Below are 21986 nucleotides of genomic sequence, written 5' to 3'. Positions count from 1 at the left end.
CTTAGCCAACATCTCTGTTCTTTTCTTAGAAGTTTTGTTTCTCTTACCTTATTTTTTCAGGCTTCTGCTATAAGAAATAATTCTATCAACTGGTAAAAAAGAGAAAAAAGTATTGCATAAATTCAGTAATTTTCTGTTATCTATTAGTGTTTGCACCCTCCAATTATTAGAATATTTTCAGGAACATATAAAGAAAATAATTAACCATAACTACAGCTTCCTGAGAGAAAAGGTTTTTCTTAATTATATTTGGTATTGTTGCCTACTGAAATTCATCTTAAAAAGAAGTATGGCCGCAATCCCGCAATTGGATCCACTCAATGGTACCCTTATACAGAGTTTCAGGGAAGTCATTGGGACTCTGCATGGTACAAAGGTCTGCCCATGCTGATTTAATTGCAGGATTTGGGCCATTATTTGTTTCCTTTTCTGCCTTTGAAATACACTGTTTATGAAACACTGTTTCTTCCATCCTTTTTAAGCAATACACTTAAAGGTTTCATTTTCCTTAGCCTTATGTACTTATAAATATTATATAGGCTGACAAAAAGATGCGTAGACCATAATATCCTATTATGCTGTGTATATTAGCATATTCTGGAAATAATATTCAGTTTTAATTGCACGACTTTTCCAGTGTAAAACCTAATTTTTTTCATAAACACTTAGTTTTATAAAGGAGTGTTTCAATAAACAACACTAAAATGTCTCAAGTTGTTGAAGTACAACATGCACCATTTTCAGAGGTCATATGGAGCTGAAACTTGAACAGCTGTACAACAAGCATCCTAGATTGTTGTTAATTGTCTTCCCTTTCTGTAACAGCAGTAACTCTTGTTTATATTGTCAAGACCCTTTCCACTGAACACAAAAGCACCATACTTTGAGGTCACATGCTTAACCCCATTGCATAGTTACAATGTAAATGGGCCCCCTTTGTTTTTCATTAATGTGTACTGAAGTAGTATACACAGGGGATGCGAGGCAAGGGTGTTCACAAGACTTATTGTAAAACCGTCGCAAAGAGAGCATATTTTTGTCTCCATATCACAGTTGTTTAGCATTAGCCTTGTGCATCCAACTGCAAGCCAGTTTATTCATTTGTCAATGGACAGAAAATTTTTGTGCCGTTTTGCTCTTTTTACCTGTGATACTTTTTACTGACCTTACAGATTCACTTTTTAAACAAATGCTTTCTCCCGTTCACTGTTTAGTATGTTCTTAACAGTTGACTTAGAGTTGGCTTTTTCTCCAAAAACGTTTACATGCCAGTTTACCTGATAACACCTGTTACTTTAGTGACATATAATTACAAATCATTGTAAAAGTTTTTACTTGAAAACTGCAGCTAAGAAATAGAAATACAGTACATCAGCACTTGGTATTTTATGTAATACTACTGTACTATAATTTTTGTTAAAGATGAACAAAATATATATATTTTAAAATGTATTTGGGAGAATGCAATAATGTGTTTATGTTGCTTTCCTGGGTGACGTACGAGGAAAAGTACCTTTCAACCAACAGTAAATGCATTCCTTAAACATGAAAGTCGCCTTGTTACTGAAACTAATGAAAAAGCCAGTGGTAGACTCAGTCTGGGAGTTAAATCATTACTGTTGGCTTCTTTTGCTTTTGTTTATCCAGGATTGGGCCTGAACCTAGGAGACAAATACCCCAAAACTCTGGGAAATTTCATATCCAGTTCTAGATCCAAACTGTGACTCATGTCCATCTCTAATTTTATCCGATGTACATTTAGGCATATAGACTCAGACCAAGATTTTAAAAACAGCAGCCTAAAGTTAGGCTCCTAAATAAGAGCTCAGCGCTTTTGAAAATCAGACCACTAATTTAGGAGCTTAAATATGGACATCGGAGCCTGGACTCCTGTTTTAGAAAATCTTGGACCTTAAGTTTAACTTATTTCAGGTCTATTTCAATCAGACACACTAACTCAGATCCTGGGCTGGTGTAAATCATTGCATCTCCCAGCTAAGTATCTGACCCACTATATTTTATACAAAAAGACTTTATGCTAGAGTTTCTCTGTGTGTACTGAATTTATAAACACTGAACAAGGCAAAGGGAGACCATTATCTCTAGAAGATGAGCCGATAATACATGCTTATCAAAGCAGAACACTATTCTGAATACTGCAAGTTGTCGTTTAGTAGGAATTCATGCCAAGAGCAATAGTACTTTGTGGGTTTTGAATTGTATTAATCAGGATAGAAAATTGGTTTTTGTTTACCAACCTGCTGTTGAAAGGAACACAGGTAGAGTTCTCTGAGGTGAAAGCTGTCCAACACGAAGTTCAATTCATAACATTCAGTTCTTGTGTTTTAAAAGCTACATACATAACAATAGCCTATTTTCCAAAATGGATTTTGAAACATTTTTTTCTAAGTGTAATTGCTATATTATTAGAATACAGATGCAGACAAGTTTACATTAAGTGTTTTGGCTTTTAAGCTTCTTAGAACTGATATGTAAATTGTTGTTTCTGTTTCACTAGTATTATATAATAGTTCAACCAACTAGATCTATGGACATCTGGGCTCAAGAAAAGTTGTTGGATTGAATAGCCATAAAAATGTAAATAGGATGGCATCTGCTGACCTTGAAAGAAGATTTTAAGCACTTAGAAACATATTCCAATATTAGTGTTATCTATTAAGAAACATTCCTTTAAAATGTAACAGAAAAACTAAACGTATGTCATTTTAAACCACAAAAATGAATACTAACAACAAAAGCATTTAGAAATGTGCCTTCCTGTTAACAGCAGAATCAGTGGTAAATGTGAAAAAGCAATTGTATGTTCTAAAAAGATAATACATTTCCTTTTGAAAATGTTTTAACTTGCTTCTTCCCATGCGATTTTAGATTTATCCCTGAAATAATTGAAAAGTTCATAATTAAAAATCTGCCATTAAAATACTATATGCAAAATTTAAAAAAGGCTTAAAATAAAATATGCAGATGACCAAGTTATTGGCAAAATGGCTATGGGTTTTTTAGATTTGTACACAGCATCTTAATAGCATGGGTTATTGTTATCGTAGTGTATATCCTGTGTGAACTCAGTTTTTTTAATACCCTAAACTCAGATTTTGACTGTTGTGGATAAATACTTGTTAAAATGGAGTGTGGAGTGGATGGGATATAATACCGTAATTGAGTTTTAGACAGTATGTCACTGTTGAAAGAACACTGAGGGACAGATCCTGGCCCGGATAAAGCTCCTTTGCATTGCTTTAGCAGTGCAAAAGAACCATGAAGCTTTCCTCATTGGGTAGCTGAGGACTCCTCCATTATGGAATATCCCTAGCAGGCTGTAGATCTCTCTGTTATAGAGGACCCCTAGTCAGTGACATTTAATGCAGCCCTGAAGCTGCTTTAACTTGTGCCAAGGATTAAACCAGCCTTCAGCAGCTTCCAGTATCAGAAAAACATAAAAGTCGTGCTCAACCACATTTATTCCTGCCTCCCTCAGATCCTATGTTGAGTGCAGAGTATCTGCAACTGAGCATGGGGCCTTGTGTTTTATTTGTTGCTCATATACAAGTCCACACTGATGAATGGTGACACTACAGCTGAGTGAATAACAGCGAGTAATCATTTGAACAAATTTTATTTATTTGTTTATTTGTATTTGTTTTGTTTATGAGGAGATCATGAAAATCTCTTGTTTATTATTCCAAATGACTTGTCAAAATCTTAAGCAATTAACTCTTGTCTGCAGATAATTCACCACCAGTTCATTGTGAACACCCATATTTTTGCTGCATTGGTTAGTTTCACAGGTCACATGATTATGTTTCAGTTTCCTGATTGGATGATTTAAGTAGCTAAACAAACTGGTGCAAATTCTGAGTTTGAAAAATTAAAGTACAAATTTGAAATTCTTTAATATTCAATTTTAAAATTAACTTTTTTTCAATAATTCATCTGGGAGCCCTTGAACATTTATGGAAAGAGAATACAACAAGATCACACAGAAGGCTGAACTGAAACGCATTTTCAAATCTGAAACATTTTAAAATTTACCTGTAGGTGACACTAAGGATACATTTTTCATACCCAATTTAGCTTTATCCTGCTACTGTTTTACTGCTTTACTCCCAGATATGTTTTAATTGTCGCATCAGTGAGAGCGCGAGCTTACTTTCAAGGGGAGAAAATATCTGAGAACAAGTTTCCCCAAGGAGATGGACTAGTTAGTAGTTTGGGCCCATTGCTCCCTTCGTCAGTAGAGTGCAGAGGAGAGTAAAAGTGCGTAAAGCCCCTGAGAATGTGGAAAAATTGAATCCATGAAAGGAAAAGTGGCATCTCATTGAACTGACCAGTGATGTAGCCACGCCTGCATGGCCACAACATAAGATCTCAGTTGTGGTGCCGAGGAAGCTTGTCTAGCCTGAGGGGCAGAAATCAAGGGAACAGCCACTTTATGGGAGGTCCTTAGTTGGGTAGCATAATCTGTTGCCAGCAGTAACTCCCATCTGCAGCTTTTATAAACCACAGAGTGTTTATAGACATGTAGCAGACAGAGGGCCAGTAATGGGTGGCATGGCATGGCAGACTGGTATGCTTCTGGCATTGTGGGAATCTTTGTGTGACAACAGATGGGCCAGAATCTGTGGAACTTGACCCTGTTGTTGGAAGATGTGGTGCCCGTGTGCCTGATTGCTCTGCTCATGCACTACCTCCAGCTCCCAGTCAGGATGATGAAGTTGAGTGGGTTCCAATGGAGCCCACACAACTGTGGAGGATCAATACTCCCCTTCTGTTCAACTTGGTACATGGAGTAGAGAATATGGCCTTGAGTTCACTTTCAGTTTTAACTGCAAATAATTTTTCACCAATGTTTTGGAAATGTCTTAGACTAAGCTATTTGTGCTGCAGACAAATAAGTACATTTGGTCAGAAATATTAACCAAAGTGAAATCTTGCCTCTGTTAGAGTCTGAAGTGTATTGTAGCTGTTGGACTCACTTTTACTATCAGTCTTTTGTTTTCAAAAACAAGAAATATTTTTACTGACTGCATGGAACATTTAATAACAGGCTGGACATATATCCTTTTATCAATTCTAATGAGAAATCACGGTCCGTAGAAGGACTGTAAGAATTATATGTTTCCTGGCTGGATAAATCAGTACACAAGAAATGCAGCTGCTTGTTCCTAAAAATGCACTGAGCCTCGCAAAGTAAAAAATGTGCCATAGCCTGCCCTCCTAAATTACATACATAGCAAAGAGCATGACTATGGGGCAGAAATAAGCACACATAACTTACTTGAGTGACCGCATTATTTTATTAATGTAATTCTTGTCCTCTCCCCCATCATTCCTATTGTTAAACTCACTTGTGCATCATGTATAAAATTAGACTGCAAGCTCGTAATAGGTCAGGGCCATGCCATTTATCTGTACTATAAAGCACTGTATAAATAATAATATGGAAAAATTGTAAAAGATGAAACTGCACTGAAACAGCTGTATAAAACCCTTGTAACACTCAGGTCCTTTAACTTTCAAGTGTTCAACAACACTGCTCTCTACAATGTACAGAGAAGTTTATTGTCCGGCTATGCCGGAAGGAGGACAGGAGATACTGGATGTGGCCGCAATTTTATTCCTAAATGTCCAGGAGTACCTGGTAGGTAAGTGAAGAGTGCAGGTAATTGCATAATCTGGGGGGGGGAGGGGCGCTACTGTCAGCCCTTCCCCTTTACCAGTCCTGTCCCTAGCCAGCCCACTACTGGCTCAAATGAGGGTTAAGGAAGGCTATAGAGGGGGAGGGGTTGGCTTCCTGCCATACCAGTCATAGGAGCTCCAACTCCCCATTTCTGCTTTTTTAAAGATTCCCTCTTTTAAATCCTTTACTAATGCATTTTATCAGATCGCCATATCCCTTCCCTACAGAGCACCTGCACGGGACAGCCACCCCATGCTAACATAATGAGTTGCGACATCATAGCCTAACCCCTGTTTCATGTTTGTCCCAACTAAGCCTCTAACCCGCTGTGGGGAAGGCAACCCCCCCCCCCACTTTGCCTTGGCCAATCTGGTGGTGAGGGAAAAATTCCTTCCCAGCCCCCCCAGGAAAGGAGCTACTAGCATACTGCCCACAGCAGCTCATGACAAAACCTGGTATTTAACTAATTCCTTGCTGCTCCATCTGGTCCAGGTAAAAGAGGGCCTTTCCTGCACCAACATGGACCTAAATAGTCCCCGTCTCTTCCAGTCACCTGGGGAAGGATGGGTCAGCTTCCCCATGCTAACCCTGGTTTGAAGCTGCTGCAGCAAGTCACTCTCTGGCTCTCTAGCCCTTAAAAGAGGCCACACACTTTTTCCAACAACCCAGACAACGGCCCCCACTTCTTTATGTGCAGTGAGGCTGTTATCAGTCCCCAGCTACTGTCATCATGACAACCTCTAACAATGGGCATTGTGTGTTTTAATTTGCCTTTTAGCAGCCTGAATTATTTCATGTTCCCTGCACATGAATAAAAGCAACTTGTGATGCTGTTTTGCTTCCATTTCCTGTACTTTTCCAGGCACTGTGATATTCTATTGAATTATCTGTGTTTGGTCCTTTGTAACTTGCTGGTTAGTGTGTATATGTATCACTGTCCTCTAATGGATGGAAATGGCAGATCTATTTGAGGGTGCAGTAATACTGCAGCTAATACAGATGTTCTTTTTAGCTAACATGGTAAGAGCCAGTACTTTTGGAACAGAAAGGCCTGAGTTCCATTCTTACTATGACCATGAATTCCTCATGGACATAGTGTGTTATATTGTGATGTTTGTGAACTCCTTGATCCACTACCCCTTCATATCATTCCAAGACTTGATTCAGCTGTGTGTGGCTATCTTACATATGCACTACTCTGCTATTCTACTGCAGCATACATCCTGGAGATAGCACACCCAAAGATGATTTTGCCCATGTAGTGACAATAGCATCTTACCAGTCTCTGCATTCTACAATACTCATAGTATTAATATGGCCCTCTGTGTTTTAAATAGTTTCAATAAAAGTAACAAGCATTGTAAATGCATCCGAACACTTGCCCACCTATATCTATAACAGACCCCGTGTTGGATAGGGACATGGCTGAAACTAGGGTGACCAGACAACAAGTGTGAAAAATCGGGACGGGGGGTGGGGGGGTAATAGGATCCTATATAAGAAAAAGACCCAAAAATCGGGACTGTCCCTATAAAATCGGGACATCTGGTCACCCTAGCTGAAACAAGAAACTGGTGAGCTGCAACAGATGATGGCTTCACTCAAGTGAGAGAAAGTTCAGTGCTGCTCTAGGCTTTCCCATTTTAAGCAGACATCAAGCATTGTGTTCAAGGAAATCAGTAATTTGATTTCTAGTAAAATGTTTAACTATGCGTTCCAGCTGCAAAATTCAGTACTGGATCCAGAATTCGACACCCTCTTGCATCTCCATCCTTCTCAAAGTTTGGGGATGTTCGATGCTGATAGTTTAGTTTGACTCATTATATAAGGCCCATGTGCAAATGTAGGTATGGTTCTGGGTTTGGATTTTGAACACCCATAAAGCTTCGGGTGTTTGAATCTAGCGTTTTCGTTTGGCCTGTTAAGAGCAACTAGTCAATAGGAAAATTTGGATCCGGATCCCAGTTTGGATTCTGACCACCACAAAGTTTGGGTGTTTAGTTCTCTGGGTTTGGTGTGGGCCCATTTCTAGAAATATTAAAAATTAGGTAAATGACCAATATTGAAGCTTGGATGTAATTTATAGCAGCAGACAGAATAAGCCACATTTATCCCTAGCATTATTCCACTGACCTCAATGGAGTTATAGTGGCAATGATTTGACCCAGTACATATTCATATAATTGTATAGCCTCATATTGCTAGACAATTGAGTTTAATTACCTGTTACTAACTTTGGATTTGAAACTTATGGTTCTCTTTCACCTTCTTTTGAAATCATTCATATAGGCACCAGTAGATAACACCTCAATTCCAGTCCTATTAATTTCTACATTGTAAATACGTGTAGTTACAGGAGCCTTAATGCGATTTTCCAACAGATAAAACCATTGTGTTGGTTTTTACAAACATTTTGTTTAAAACTGAGAGCCCACTTGATAGTGACTAAGGTTCTCAGCAGCTGCCAAGTTAGCTATATGGGTTGTGCTAGGCATGATTTGGTATCACAAAGTGTGGGCTATCCAGAGTGCACGGTAGTGAAGTGACTCTCACTGTGCATCCAGCTCAACTGTTTTCAGCAATAGTAAATTATCACTGAAGCATACACTGCTGTGGCAGTCCTTCAGAACTTAAGTGCTCAGAGTAACTACTGTTTTTATGTGACCAAAAAGGGAAAAGAGATACATACAAAGGAGTGAATTATAACAAAGAGCCCTTTCTGCTTCAGTTCTTGTGCAGAAAACATATGTTCAGCCATGCAGGCAGCAGTTGGGTTAAAGACACACGGTAGGATTGGAAACAAAAGGCATGCTCTTTTCTTGCATTCACAATGTTTTCAAACATATTCACTTGTTTCACTTGTTAGAGACTAGCTTGTCATCTGGATCTTCTTGCAAGTGTGATTTCTTTTTCCCGCTTCCTTTCAAAAGCTTTTACCCCCAATGTTTTACACTTCATATAATCCACTATGCATGGTAGGCCAACTTCAGGCTTTGTATTATTGATGTTTGGGAGGCAGAGGGGGTTGTGCTGAGGGAGAAACTGGCTAAAGGGTAACCTTTCACTCACCCATAGATCTAAGGGTGCTAAGCCAACATCTTGAGTGGTTCAGTCACTCACTCTCTCTCTCGGTGTGATGCGTTATACTTCACTTTTAGAGGCTTGCTGAACAGTTTAGTAAAGACACCTAAAAAGTGATCTTTTCACACCCATTTCCTAGACCATGTTTAAATGGGTTTCAGCCGTTAACCAGACTGAAATGTCCCAGGTAAAAAGACTAAGCCATTATCACCGAGAATCCATTCAGGTTTGAGATGCCAAAGTAACCTAGTCTAAATCAGTCATTATTTTTTGTAGGTGTTTTTGAATACTTCTGAGAATAATGTTATTAGCTTTTACCTTCTGTATCTGAAAATACCATATCATCCACTTTCTGCTATGATAAAAGCTTCTTTTGTCTCTACTAATTAGTAATCCTTAAAACTGTTCTACAGTCAACAACAACAAATTTTAGCTAAATTTTCAAAGGGGCTGATAGGAATTAGGTGCCAAACTCCCATTATATTTAAATGATAATTGGGTGCCTAACTGTTAGGCCTGGTCTACACTTGAAAATGTTACTGCTTCATCTATTTTTGTTAGAAGTGTGATTTTCTTTTTAACCTACATAGTTATACTGGCAAAATCCCTCATGTGGATGCATTTATACTGGTATAAAGGTAATTTATATGGTATAGTTATTTCCCTTCCTGTATGGGACTAGCTCTACCGCTATAAAGCACCTGAGATAAGTGCGTCCACACTAGGTGAGTTGTACCACTTTAGCTATAGTGATATAGTTAAAGTGGTAAAACTTTCTAATGCAGATATGCCCTTCAGCCTGGTCTATATCTAAAACTTCAGTAGACCTGACTGCGTCGCTCAGGGGTCTGAAACATTCACTCCCCTGAGAGACATAGGCTGACCTAAGCACTGGCATAGACACCACTAGGTCGATGGAAGAATTCTTCTGTCCATCTAACTACTGCCTCTCGAAGGGGTGGATTTACTACAGTGACAGAAACCCCCCTTCTGTTGGTGTAGCAAACATCTGTGCTATAGTGGCATAGCTGCAGTGCCACAGGTCTGCTGCTGTAGTGCTTGTAGACATGCCCTTAGATTCTTTTGAAAATCTCTGCCTATGTTGTTTACTCTATATAGGTTTTGTCAGATCAAATCACTCACCCATCAAGTCCAATATTCCACCGGTGTTGTGGTCAGCACTGATTACTTCAGTGGGATGCAGAACACCCTGCCCCTTGAGCACATGCCTCACTTTAAGCATGAGGATACTCCCACTGAAATCAGTGACACTATTCAGATGTTTAAATTTAGCATGTGCTTCAGTGCTTTGCTGTATCGGGCTTTAGCTAGTTGTGCAGTACTGTATGTGAGGGAAAGGGTGAATCCTCCTTAATCTTTGAGGCAATCACCTCACATCCTGAAGCATGAGATTTTATTACTTTAACATGTAAAAAGTACAAAGGTGGTACATTTGTCATAACATTATCTAGTTGTAGTTTTTTCAGTGCAGATGCAGTATTTGACTCAGTCACACCGTTTAATTTAAATTTTTAATGTTATAAATGCTCAAATCTCCCCCCCCCCAAAAAAAACTTTTCCCAACTGTGTCTTAGTATTCTACCCCCACTTGAATTTCTGAGCTTGAAACGTGCCAATGTTTTCCCTAGGAAACAGAAAAAGGAGAATAGTTATGGAATTTTATATTGGCCTGAGCTACTGATATATCCTCTTGGAGTACTAAGTGGGTTTTTAGATGAATTCAGTGGCTTGGGAAAGTACTACTGACGAACATCCAGTCAATAGGATTTCTCACATATGGTTCCTTAGAGTATGATGATAATTTGGACATCTAGCAAATCCACAGACAAAAAACCATGTAAATATTTTCTAATGGAAGGTGCCAACAAAGACATCCCTGCCAACACATGTCAAAACTGCCAAAAGATCTGTGCAGATGGGGATTAAACTTTTTAGCACTGTCATTTAAGAGTCTTGAAAGGAAAACATTATTTAAACATTTTTCTTTAACTGAATTTAACTGTCTGAAAAGATGTTAACGGTAGATAAAACTAATATACTGTTAGCAATACTGACAGATAATCCAAGTCTGCACCTTTTTCTTTTCATTGAGATCTGTGTCAGACATCCCCAAGAATAGTACAGTTTTAAAATAAATTGGTCTTCCTTCTCAAATGAAATTCGATGATTTGTCTCCAGTCTGATAAAAGAAAGCATACGTTAGTATATTGCTTTCTTTCAGGAATTTTTAGTTTTGTTTTATAGGCTCTTTGAAGGAAGATGATGTTTTAGATATTGTAGTGATTTCTATAACTCTTAGAAAGAAAACAGTTAATAATTTGTTTCTTTTCAGCTCCCCTGAGTATGCCTTCATTGTACAGGTTGCATATAACAGCTAGTAAGAGTAAAATGTACTGAACCTTAAACAAATCTATTAGGATCACCATGGCAAGAAGCTTGGAAAATGGCAGGAAAAACGAACAATGATTTTGTAAACCCTCCAAAGGTCAGAAAAAGGCTTTCAGTAAGTATGCAGAGGCTAGAAATCAAATCCCATTTCCTATCGTAAGAAACCAGTTATTTTAGCAGCAGTGGTTAATGTACTGTATGTGAAAGATTTAAGACTAGTTGGAAAGCTTTGCTTCTGTTTTATTAGGCTGCTATTGAAAAGCCAACAGCATAACTTCAACTTGGTGCTTTGAGATTTCTTAATGGGCTGTCAAGGGCAAGACACCAGGTCTGTGCTATACTAGCTCTTTCCTGTACATTAAAACAACAGGGACCAAATGATCATATACAGAAGTATGAATTACTTGATGCTTTCTCTGTTCCATATGGCCGGCCATGTCTTTGGCAATTAATCATGTACAGAATCAGTTGAGTGCTCTCTGAAGCATTGAAGTCAACATTTAGTTGTACCTGTGCCAATGGGGGCAGTGGGGGTTGCAGGCGTAAAATAGCAGGATGAAGAGCTGCTGGCGCCAAAGTCTGAGCAGCTGGCTTCTATAAACAACACTTTTTCCCTCCTCACCTTTTTTTTCCCCCACTTTCTTTGACAAACATGAGCCATTTTTCAACATCATCCAAAGCACAGAAAGTTGCTGAGTGAAACTTTGCTATCTAGCATGGTGAACTAATAAACAAAAGGCCGTGAGTTGTGTTTAAAATGTCCAAATTGTTGGTGATAACCTAAAACATACTGGCTAATTCCATCCTATTGTTGAGAATGGAGTGCATTAATACACTCTTTAAATAACAAAAAATAGTCACTACTACTAAGTCCTCTGCTATATACCAATGAAGTCATGTTAAACAAGCATGTCATATAGATTTCAGGTTCATTTTCCATAAAAGCTACCATGTTGCAGCTGCACAGACCATCAGGATCCTTCTTGCAGCGAATAATAGCATTGTAACTAATTAAAATTACAAGAAAGACGTGCAGTAGGGACTGAAATAGTTGGCTGTGCTTACACATGTAATAACACCTGATTTTTCTCTTCCTCTGTTAGTTCTGGATTATTGATAGTTGAGTGCTGCCCTGGAGTGGAAGAGATTAGTAAGGACTCAGAAGTTTATCCTGCTAATCTATTTAAAAGGCTAATGAGTAAATTAAATCTTTACTCAAAGAGGTGAAAAGCGCAATTGTTGGCCAAATAAAGTGGGACCAAGAAACAAACAGTCCCAAGTGCCACTTTAGTTCAGACTGATAGAATCATTCATTTGCCAGAATATTAGGTATCATGTCTCTGGCTATGCAGTACTTCTAAACATATGTGTACCTCCCTGTTAAGTCTGTCAAGGAAGAAAAATATGTAGCTTTAGAAGAAAAAAATGTAAGTATGAAATCTACTCATTCAAGTAACATGATTAAACATGGTAGTGGCCCAATCATATTGTAATATTCTTGTTTCTTTTGTCGGGTTGTCAACCCTCCCGGTTTTACCGGGAGCCTCCCCGGAATCAGGCTCTATCTCCCGGAGGCTACTGAAGCCAAACCGGGAGATTTTAGGCTGCTAGGCTCCCTGCCTGGCCTGGCCCTGCGTCACTCTCGGAAGTGGCCAGCATGTCCCTGCAGCCCCTGGGGGCGGGGCGGGGGCTCCGAGTGCTGACTTTGCAGCTCCCATTGGCGGGAAGTGAGGCCAATGGGAGTTGTGGGGGTGGTGTCTGCAGGCAGGGGGAGCGCGCCGAGACCCACTGCCCCCACCCCACCTAGGGGCCATAGGGATGTGCCAGCCGCTTCCTGGAGCGGTGCAGGGCCAGGGCAGGCAGGGAGCCTACCTTAGTCCCACTGTGCTGCTGACCGGGAGCCGCTCAAGGTAAGCGCCGCCCGGCCAGAGCCCATACCTCTCCCCAACTCCTGCACCTCTGCCCCAGCTCTGAGCCCCCTCCGACACCCAAACTCCCTCTCAGAGCCTGCACCCTGCAGTCCCTCCTGCACCCCAACCCCCTGCCCCAGCCCGGAGCCCCCTCCCGGAGCCCGCACACTGACCCCCTGCCCCAACCCTGAGCCCCCTTCAGCACCTAAATCCCTCCCAGAGCTTGTCCCATGCACCCCAACCCCCTGCCCCAGGTTCAGTCCAGAGCCCCCTCTCATACTCCGAACCCCTTGGCCAGAGCCCACACCCCCTCCCGCACTCCAATCTCCCTGCCCCAGCCCGGTGCAAGTGAGTGAGGGTGGGGGAGAGAGAGTGATGGAGTGAGCGGGGCAGGGCCTCAGAGAAGGGGCAGGGCAAAGGTGTTTGTGTTTGTGTGATTAGACAGTTGGCAACCCTATTTGGATGGTACTAAATATGTTGTTATAACCCTGGTAAGAAGCCGGAGTTTAGCTGTGTGGGGGGAGGGATAGCTCAGTGGTTTGAGCATTGGCCTGCTAAACCCAGGGTTGTGAGTTCAGTCCTTGAGGGGGCCACTTAGGGATCTGGGGCAAAATCAGTACTTGGTCCTGCTAGTGAAGGCAGGGGGCTGGACTCGATGACCTTTAAGGTCCCTTCCAGCTCTAGGAGATAGGATATCTCCATTAATTATAAAAAAAAGACTGGTAGAAATGTATCTAATTATGAATGCTTATCTAAGGTAAAGGCCAGGGCATGGTTATAACACAGTTTTATCCAATACCGTGTTGTTGTTTGATTTTATTAGTAAGGACTGGAGGAGGAGGAGGATTTTACTATCAAAATCTCATTCTAGTATGCATGTATGAGGGAATTGCTTTGGTAGCTACCACCTTTTAGGTCAGCAGACCTTTACCTCCAACTCTGCCTTCTTACCAGGAGATAGGCAAAAGGTGTAATCGCTAAACTCAATCACTAATTTAACACAGATGGCAAGATTGTCAGCTGGTGTGAACTGGCATAGTTCTAGTGAAGTTGATGGAGGTATGTTGATTTGCACCAGCTGAGCATCTAGCCCACTTCTTTTTAAAAGCCAGATCATTTTGGCAATTATCTAGGAAAGCCCTATCCATTCCTATACGTGGCCCCTAGTTTAAAAATAGGGGAGATCAACACAAAGCACTAATAATGCTATATAAAAAGACACCCCACCCAGTAAGAGAGCCAGTGACTTCCCAAGCCAGTGAGATGCAGTTTGTGTTATCTCTTTGCTGAGGTTGTCCAGGATATGTTTTCACCAGTTCAGGAAACAGAGGAAAGAAAGTTTCAACAATTCGTAAACATTAGCACCCTCAAAACCCTCTGCTAACAGAAGGATGAGATAAGGCAGGCCATACGATTGCTTGCACTGTTTGTTTATTCTCCTGCCCTGTAGTCCCAAGTGTTTTGAAAAAAAACTGAGGCAGTGTTGAGTCCAGTTTAGAAATGTAAAGGCTTCACTCAGCATCGGAGAAAAGGGGCCTCAGCAGACAATTATCTGTCATTAAAGATGATTAAATGAATGAAGACACAGGGTCAGCCTTTCTTTGATGGGATGTGCAACTATAGGAATGTTCAATAGAAGGCTGTCCCTGCCCTTTAAAACAGGGGTGGTATCGGCTGGGTTTTTGATGGATTTTTATCAGTGTTGATGTGAGGAAATGGCTTTCCCAGCTGATAACATCTTTGACCGAGTTTCTTGAACCCTTGACCTTTCTCAGTCAGGGTGCATTGGATCCCTTTCTAATCTCTCTTAAAAATAAATCCTAAAATAAGGTCTAGGTGGGAAATACCTTGCAAGTATGACATTCTTGCAAAAAGGGGGTATTTTACATTTTCCTTTCACTCTAGGCTATTGCTTTGTTGTTACAATTTGGAAATTTTTCCTGTGAGAGCAAATAGAACGTATCATTCAGAAACACATAAACACGATATACTATATCTTGCACTCAGGCCCCCGGTGACTTGATTGACTTCAGTGGTCTTAGATAAAAAGTAAGCTAAACTGCTGTGTAGTGTTGGTGCATGCTGCTTAATAGTGCTGTTTCACCCCAGAGCTAGCAGCATTTGTATCTCATCAGGCATTGTAAGGTTTAAATGTATGTGAAGCATTTTGAGACTCTGAAATGAAAGCTGCTGCAGAAGTGCTGCTGATGATTATCACTACATTTTCTTCATTGACGGAAACACCGCTAAAACACACTCATAGTGCCGGTCTCTCAGTTAATCTCTGACTTAAACCCCATCCAATCCTGTTGAAGTCAGTGGAGTTACTTGGGGTATTAGTGCGAAACTTGGCATGTAGTACTTTCATATTTCCAAATGACGTGTTATACTTACCCTCTCAGTAAAAATTAAATTACTCCTAAATTGCCACCATAAAGCTGCATCCTAGAGTGAAATGAAAATGTAATTGTAGAGTAGTTTAGGTAGCAGAATGTAATTACCCAAGTTGGAATTTGGCCAGGACATGAGGGTTAACACCCCTACTTTTACTAAAAGCATCATTTGACCTGAGTGTTTAGAGGACTTTGATTCCATGTCTCATCCAAAAGACTGCATCTCCACCACTGCAGAGCCCTAAACCCTGTGCAAAAGAATGGGTTTGGTACTGACTCAGAAAGAAGAGTGCTACTAATGGATCACTTGCATTATCGTTTCCTGTAGAACCTTCCCAGTACTGAACCAAGCAGTGACCTAGACTATCCCTGAGTTTCTTGTGAGATCTGACATGTGTTGCCACATAAGTGACATGGCTGTAATTTGATTGCAATAAAATATACAGAAAAACTATTCTATAAAATAGCGGTTCTCAACCAGAGATCTGGGGGCCCCTAGCAGGTCGCGAGCAGGTTTCAGGGAGTCCACCAACCAGGCCCAGCGTTAGACTCACTGAGGCCCAGGGCAGAAAGCCAAAGCCCCACCGGATGGGGCTGAATCCCGGGGCTCTGAGCCCCGCCACCCAGGGCTGAAGCCCAAGTCTGAGCAACGTAGCTTTGTGGGGGTCCGGTGGCATGGGGCCTCAGGCAGTTGCCCTGCTTGCTACCCCCTAACGCCGTCCATGGCTTTTATATGCAGAAAACCAGTTGTTGTGGCACAGGTGGGCCATGGGGTTTTTAGAGCATGTTGGGTTGGGCCTCAGAAAGAAAAAGGTTGAGAACCCCTGCTATAAAACAGCATTAAACATGTTATGCACAGATAAGTGTAAAAGTTTAGGGGTTAAAGGGCATATTCGTCTTGAAAGTCAAGTGATGTGTGTTACCATCCATGAAAGTGTAGAAGTTCCTTCTAATAATGTGAGCACATACCACTGATCAGAGACTCACCAGTGCCAGAGGTCCTCCCATTGCAACGGAAGAAAGGGAGAAGCAAAGGTGGTTTTGAGCTGAATGAGTCAGTTTACCTCCTTAAAGTTATTGTGTCAGGTTCTCTCAGCCAGATATCACTGCTTTGGTTACACTCCGCGTTGTGTTTTCAAACTTATCTCTATTGCCATAAGAGCTAGAATTTATTTTTTAAATGAAAGATTACAATCTGATGTAATCACATGACTCCAAGAGCTGGGGTCCTGTGCTGGGACTGAGTAATGTATTTTGAAAAATCAGTAATGTAAGTTTCCCATGGATTTGAGGGTTTTTGCTGTGGAACTGCGTGGAATTTGAGTTTGTTGTATGGCAGAGTAGACCAGGTCTTGGTTAAGGTTATACTGAATAAATGTGGCAATGAAGAAGAAAACACTGTCGTGTATTCATAGCTATAGATTAGAATAAGACTGCCACAAACTGAAGTGTAATATGATCTCTGGGGATGAATGTTTATCTTGGTCGAAGGATGACTGAAGTTCATTGCATTTACACTTTCTAATTGTATGTAATTCATTTCAGAAACTGAAAAAAAAATTGTTTGATTGTTTACTTCCTTGAAACAGAAAAGAGAAAAAGGGGAAAAAATAAGAGTAGCACTAACAATAGAAATTCTCTGTACAAAGGTATAGTACAGATAGATTGAACCAGGAGTCAGGAAAAAAAAAATTCAGTGTTACTCTGCAAACATTAAAGAAAAAAATTGCATTAGGAAAATAACTTCTAATGATTATTTATACAAGAAAGCACAAAAGAAAAGGAATTATGTCTTGAGAAAATGAGAGCTAGAATGCACAATATCTTGGTGTGTTACTTAAGGCAATGAAGCTTTAAGGTTTACCTTATGTGCCATGTACATTGATTAAATACCAAATATATGGTGGCCATTTTTGACCATCATTTACTGTATTGATTTGTCAGCAGTGCAACTGTAATAAAAAAAACCATTGATTTACTGTCCTTATTTGCTTATGGGCTTTTTATTAATTTTATGCTTTTTTGGATTATAATTTTTTATGTTTTTTTTTCCTTTAAGACAAGCCTGGTGCTCGGTGAAGTTGGAAAAGGGGAACAAACCATGGAACAAAGGAATGAAATCATCAGCTGCTTCTTGCCACTTCTTACTGAGCGACAGGAGCTACGCAAAGAATGGACAGCAAGGTGAGAGCCCTAAGGAAAAGGAAAATATAGTGAGACCTTGAAATTAAAAAAACACATGATCAGCCATTCTCATAAAGATGCACATAGGGAAAAAAACAGCTGGGCAAGTCTTTTTAAAAAAGAGTTTTACTGTTTGCTTTTCCAATTACATTTCTGTGTGAATTAAATAGTCAAACGTTACTATATATGATTTCACAGTTAATTTAACAGTGTGATGTTGTATTACTCTGTGGATACAGCAATCTATTCAATTGATACCCTGATAAACAGCATGCCCGTTTAAAGGATACTGTCAATTTAATCACACTTTGTCGGAAAAGGTTTTCCCTACTATTGTTACAAATAATACCTGCTAATGTCTCATGGTTGTGACAGGCTCAGTATAAGAGCCTGAACAGAACAGTACTGTGGTACAAACTCAGCCTTTAGATATGTCGGTGCTGATGCTTACAACCACACAGAATCCAGATAACATCTGTGGGACTCCACATGGACAAGTGTGTTTACAGGATTACAGTCAATAGCTGAAAAAAGCTGAGGAGAATCCTCTATTTTTTCCCCTGCAGATGGCCTGTTTTTTGCATGTGGCAACACTTTGTGTATAGGCAGTTTTACTGATTCAGCCAAATGACAAAAATGGGTAAGGAGGTTCCATGATGCATTCAGTAACTGAAACTACTTTTAACACATTTTTTTTAATTGTCTAAATTTGTAGTTGACAGTGTTCCTTTAACTGTGATAAACGCCCAGGAACATAGTCAGTGGGATGCATTTCAGTGACTATCGATAAATGATATTCTTAGCCTGTTTGAAATGCCATGCCTGTTCTTGTTGGAAAACCTGTTTATAGCAGATGTGATTTGGTGTTTACTAGAGTAAATTTCCACTGCGTGCCACCTTGCTTTCTTCATTCCATTTTCCTGCGCCGGTAATGGCTACTAAATGAGTCAATTTTACTTTACGCTTCTTAGCTCTATAGCTAAAAGCTGCAGATGTATGCATCTCTTGTTTTTTCTTGTTTTTAAGACAATCAATTAAATAAATACAAACATCTACTGCAAAAGTGGGCCAAATTCTTCCCTTTGATATGTGCACACAGCTCCCATTAAAATCAATAGGAGTCCTGCATTTGCATGTAAGACCAAACTTTGGCCTAATGTATGTATTATTGTGACACTTGTGGTATTCAGGATAATTGCTTCATTGGCATGAATTTGTTTCCAGTGGTGTGTGTGCCAGTTAGGAGAATTCTGTTGTACCCTTAATATAGTGCTTCGTATGACTGAAAGTTCTGTAGACTTGACCTCAGTTATTTCAAAAAGTCATTAGAGGCTGCTGCACCTGATGTTTGATTGGATTTGCTGTTCTCAATATTGCTGTACTGTATGGGCTCTTGAAACACTCCAAAAACTCCAGGGATTAAACACTACAATAGAGTAACAATTATTTGAACAAATTAGCGACCTTGTCTAGTAAGGTTTCTTCTAGTGGGTAGGGGGCTAGGCATTATGATATTAATCAGATGAGGTCTCAGAATGAAAAATACCTATCTAAGAGTAGTTTGCAATTTCCTCATGTTATGTCACTCACTTCTCCATTTAGTTTCCTGCTTTCCAAAGAATCTCCTGGATGTTTTTTAAAGTCTCTGATGCTGCATCATTTGTCTTATTAAATTAAACCAAATGAGTTGGAGGAGGGGGATGTCATTAGCTGGAGAGATCTCTAAGGGCTTTTCTTCACCTGGAGCACTACATTCTTCATATGTTAAACCAAATAGTGGGCTTTCTAGAGACAGGGAAAGAATAAAGCATTGTGATGACTGACATGTCTTCTTAGGGTCCATTTAGTTTAACAATAATTTTCTAATATACCAAATCATCAGGGATCATGACAAAAAATGACTTGTTTTGAAAGGACTCTGGTTACATTGTTTCTGGCCTTTGCTTACTACTAACAATTTAATCAGAAGCTGGAGCCAGCACTGATGTGGCAGACAAAGTCTAGTCTCTGACACAAAAATGCTAAAGTACTTTGGGGGATGGTGGTGGGAAAGCTTAGAAGCAGACAAAGTGCAGGCCTCCTTAAAACTAAACACCTGAAAGAAAATTTCAAGAGCACGGTGTCTTGAAAGTTCAGAAAGAAAGTGTCCCTTGAGTATTAAATAACCATAATCCTTTTTTTCCATTTGATGTTTCCCATGCCAGTGACCTATCTAAGAGTCTCATCCATATGATCTACATAAACAGACTGTTACCATACACCTCACTTTACCTCATCAAAGCTTCAGCTAGATGTCTGGAATGAAGCACTGACTATGGTAGCCATCAAGCATGCGGTGGTGAAAGTTATAAAACATCCGCCGCATTGCTAGCAGTGCTGCCCGTGTTTTAGAGATCAGTCTATTGTGTACTTTGGAATTACATGAGAAAAATGTGCTTGGACAGGAAATAATTAGCACTTGTCAAAGGGCAGGCAATAGGCTACAGTATTTTACTTTCAGCAGGCTATCAGGGGATCAGCTAGATTAGATAATAGATTTTTTTTTTCCTCTGGAAGTTAAATACAGATGACTCTAATTACCTTACATTGCACATTAGAGAGCACATTATGAACAGTACAACTTGAAGAAATTTAGGTCAACTAAGAGAGTAGCTGGCAAAAACTTTACTATGCTCTTAGAATAATGTAGCCATTCTGTTGTTTCAGCAGGTTCACTTGTGGCACTGATACCTTAATTTAAAAAAAAAACTAAAAAAAAAAAGCATGGAACAGTAACACAGCTCTAAGGTGATTGTGCTTTTACAGGCCTGTGAGTCTTCCTCACAGAAGTATCAGAATTTCACTAACATGAATTTCTGTCTTAATCAGACAAATCATGTCCCTGTGGATTTTGCTTTTAGTTATGCCAGCATTTCTGCATAATGACTGGCTGAAATTACACAATGTGTTTGTGTTACAGCACAACTGTTCAGATCACTCAGTAGTACACTGAGTATTATGACCAGCCATTTTGCATACTGGTAACCCCTGGACAATGCTATCCAAACAGGGCTTTCAGGGATGCAAATTAATCTATATTGAGTGGTAATGATCCAAAATATCTCAGGTGGGACTATGTGAATGTGCTGTAAGTGTTAACAGAAATGACCCAGAGTTTCTAAAGGCTCATACTTGTTTATACTGCTTGATAGTGTCTGATGGACAGGTTGTTATAGCTGTTAAAGAGCTGCTCAAGCCCTTTGAACTGACCCCTTCTTGACCTCAGTTTACAAAAGGTCAGTCTTCAGCTAATAAAGCAGGCGGAACCTTAGCATCTACTGTAGTGAGCAGAGGCTAAAGAGAACAGCTGTGAATTTTGAACTGACCATGCAAACCGGTGGAGGTTTTTTGGGGTCACCATGTGATAATGAAAATTATTACTAAATTATATGGATGTTTAACTGCATAGTGGGCAAGAGAGGGCAGAGTCTAATGTATTGGGTTTGATAAATGAAGTGTGAAGTTACCCATCTGGCTCTAGACAGCACTTGCGTTCTCTCTCTCTCTCTCGTTAAAAAAAGGGGGAACATTTTAAAATAACCACAGTACATATAGAATCATTGACCCATGCGGAGAGCTGGAATAGATTAAGATTTAATGGTGACCATGGAAGAAATTATCATTTGAAAAGTGAGACCAAAGGGGGAAAAAGTACAATCCAAGAACTGCACCTGATTCATTTTTTAGGACAATACAATACAATGAGAAAATCCATTTTATGAGACCGATAATACAACTAACATTTGGTAGACAGGTCACTGTATAAGAGTATCTTTACATTTGTTACTTTACACACACACCTTTTAGATAGTATAAGGTTTTTGTTATGCAACTATTGCAAATAAGTTTTTTGACTTCCACTATCCTCCCATTTCTACTAAATTTGTCAGTATAGCTCCTCAAAAAGCAAATACAAACAAAAAACTTTCTTGATCCTGACACTCACACCCTATCTCTAATTTGTATGACTTAGTAAAGTACTTGGAAAAGTTGCTCCCTCTCATTTTTTCACTCATCTCTGATTATATACTTCATAGGGTTCACTTTGGGTTTTGCTTTGGCCTGTTCTTCCATGTAGCTCATTATCTACTTCTTTCTGCTAAGCAAAGTTCTTTCTTCCTTGTTATTCTCATTTATCTTATTCCAAACCATGGGCCACTCTCTCCTATCCTGTTAAGACCCATCACTTTTATCTTCAACTGCTCATATCTTTTTGACCCCCTGTCATAACTATAAAGGGAAGGGTAACAGCTCTCTGTGTACAGAGAC

At 39.8% G+C, this 21986-nt stretch overlaps 1 protein-coding gene across 1 annotated transcript in view; it reads left to right on the top strand.

Annotated features, from left to right (window-relative positions):
* FTO (FTO alpha-ketoglutarate dependent dioxygenase) overlaps nt 1-21986 on the top strand; it is a 270679-nt gene that overhangs the window by 80312 nt on the left and 168381 nt on the right. Inside the window, exon 8 of the mRNA XM_029911787.1 lies at nt 17554-17678. Coding sequence (XP_029767647.1) covers nt 17554-17678 — 125 coding nt within the window. The remainder of the gene's footprint in view (nt 1-17553; nt 17679-21986) is intronic.

This window comes from Terrapene carolina, unplaced genomic scaffold, assembly GCF_002925995.2.
Source record: "Terrapene carolina triunguis isolate 2854851 unplaced genomic scaffold, T_m_triunguis-2.0 Scaffold130, whole genome shotgun sequence".
In the NCBI taxonomy this organism is placed as follows: domain Eukaryota; kingdom Metazoa; phylum Chordata; order Testudines; family Emydidae; genus Terrapene; species Terrapene triunguis.
The sequence above is the reverse complement of the archived record's forward strand: the minus strand, read 5'-3'. Positions and strand labels throughout refer to the sequence as shown.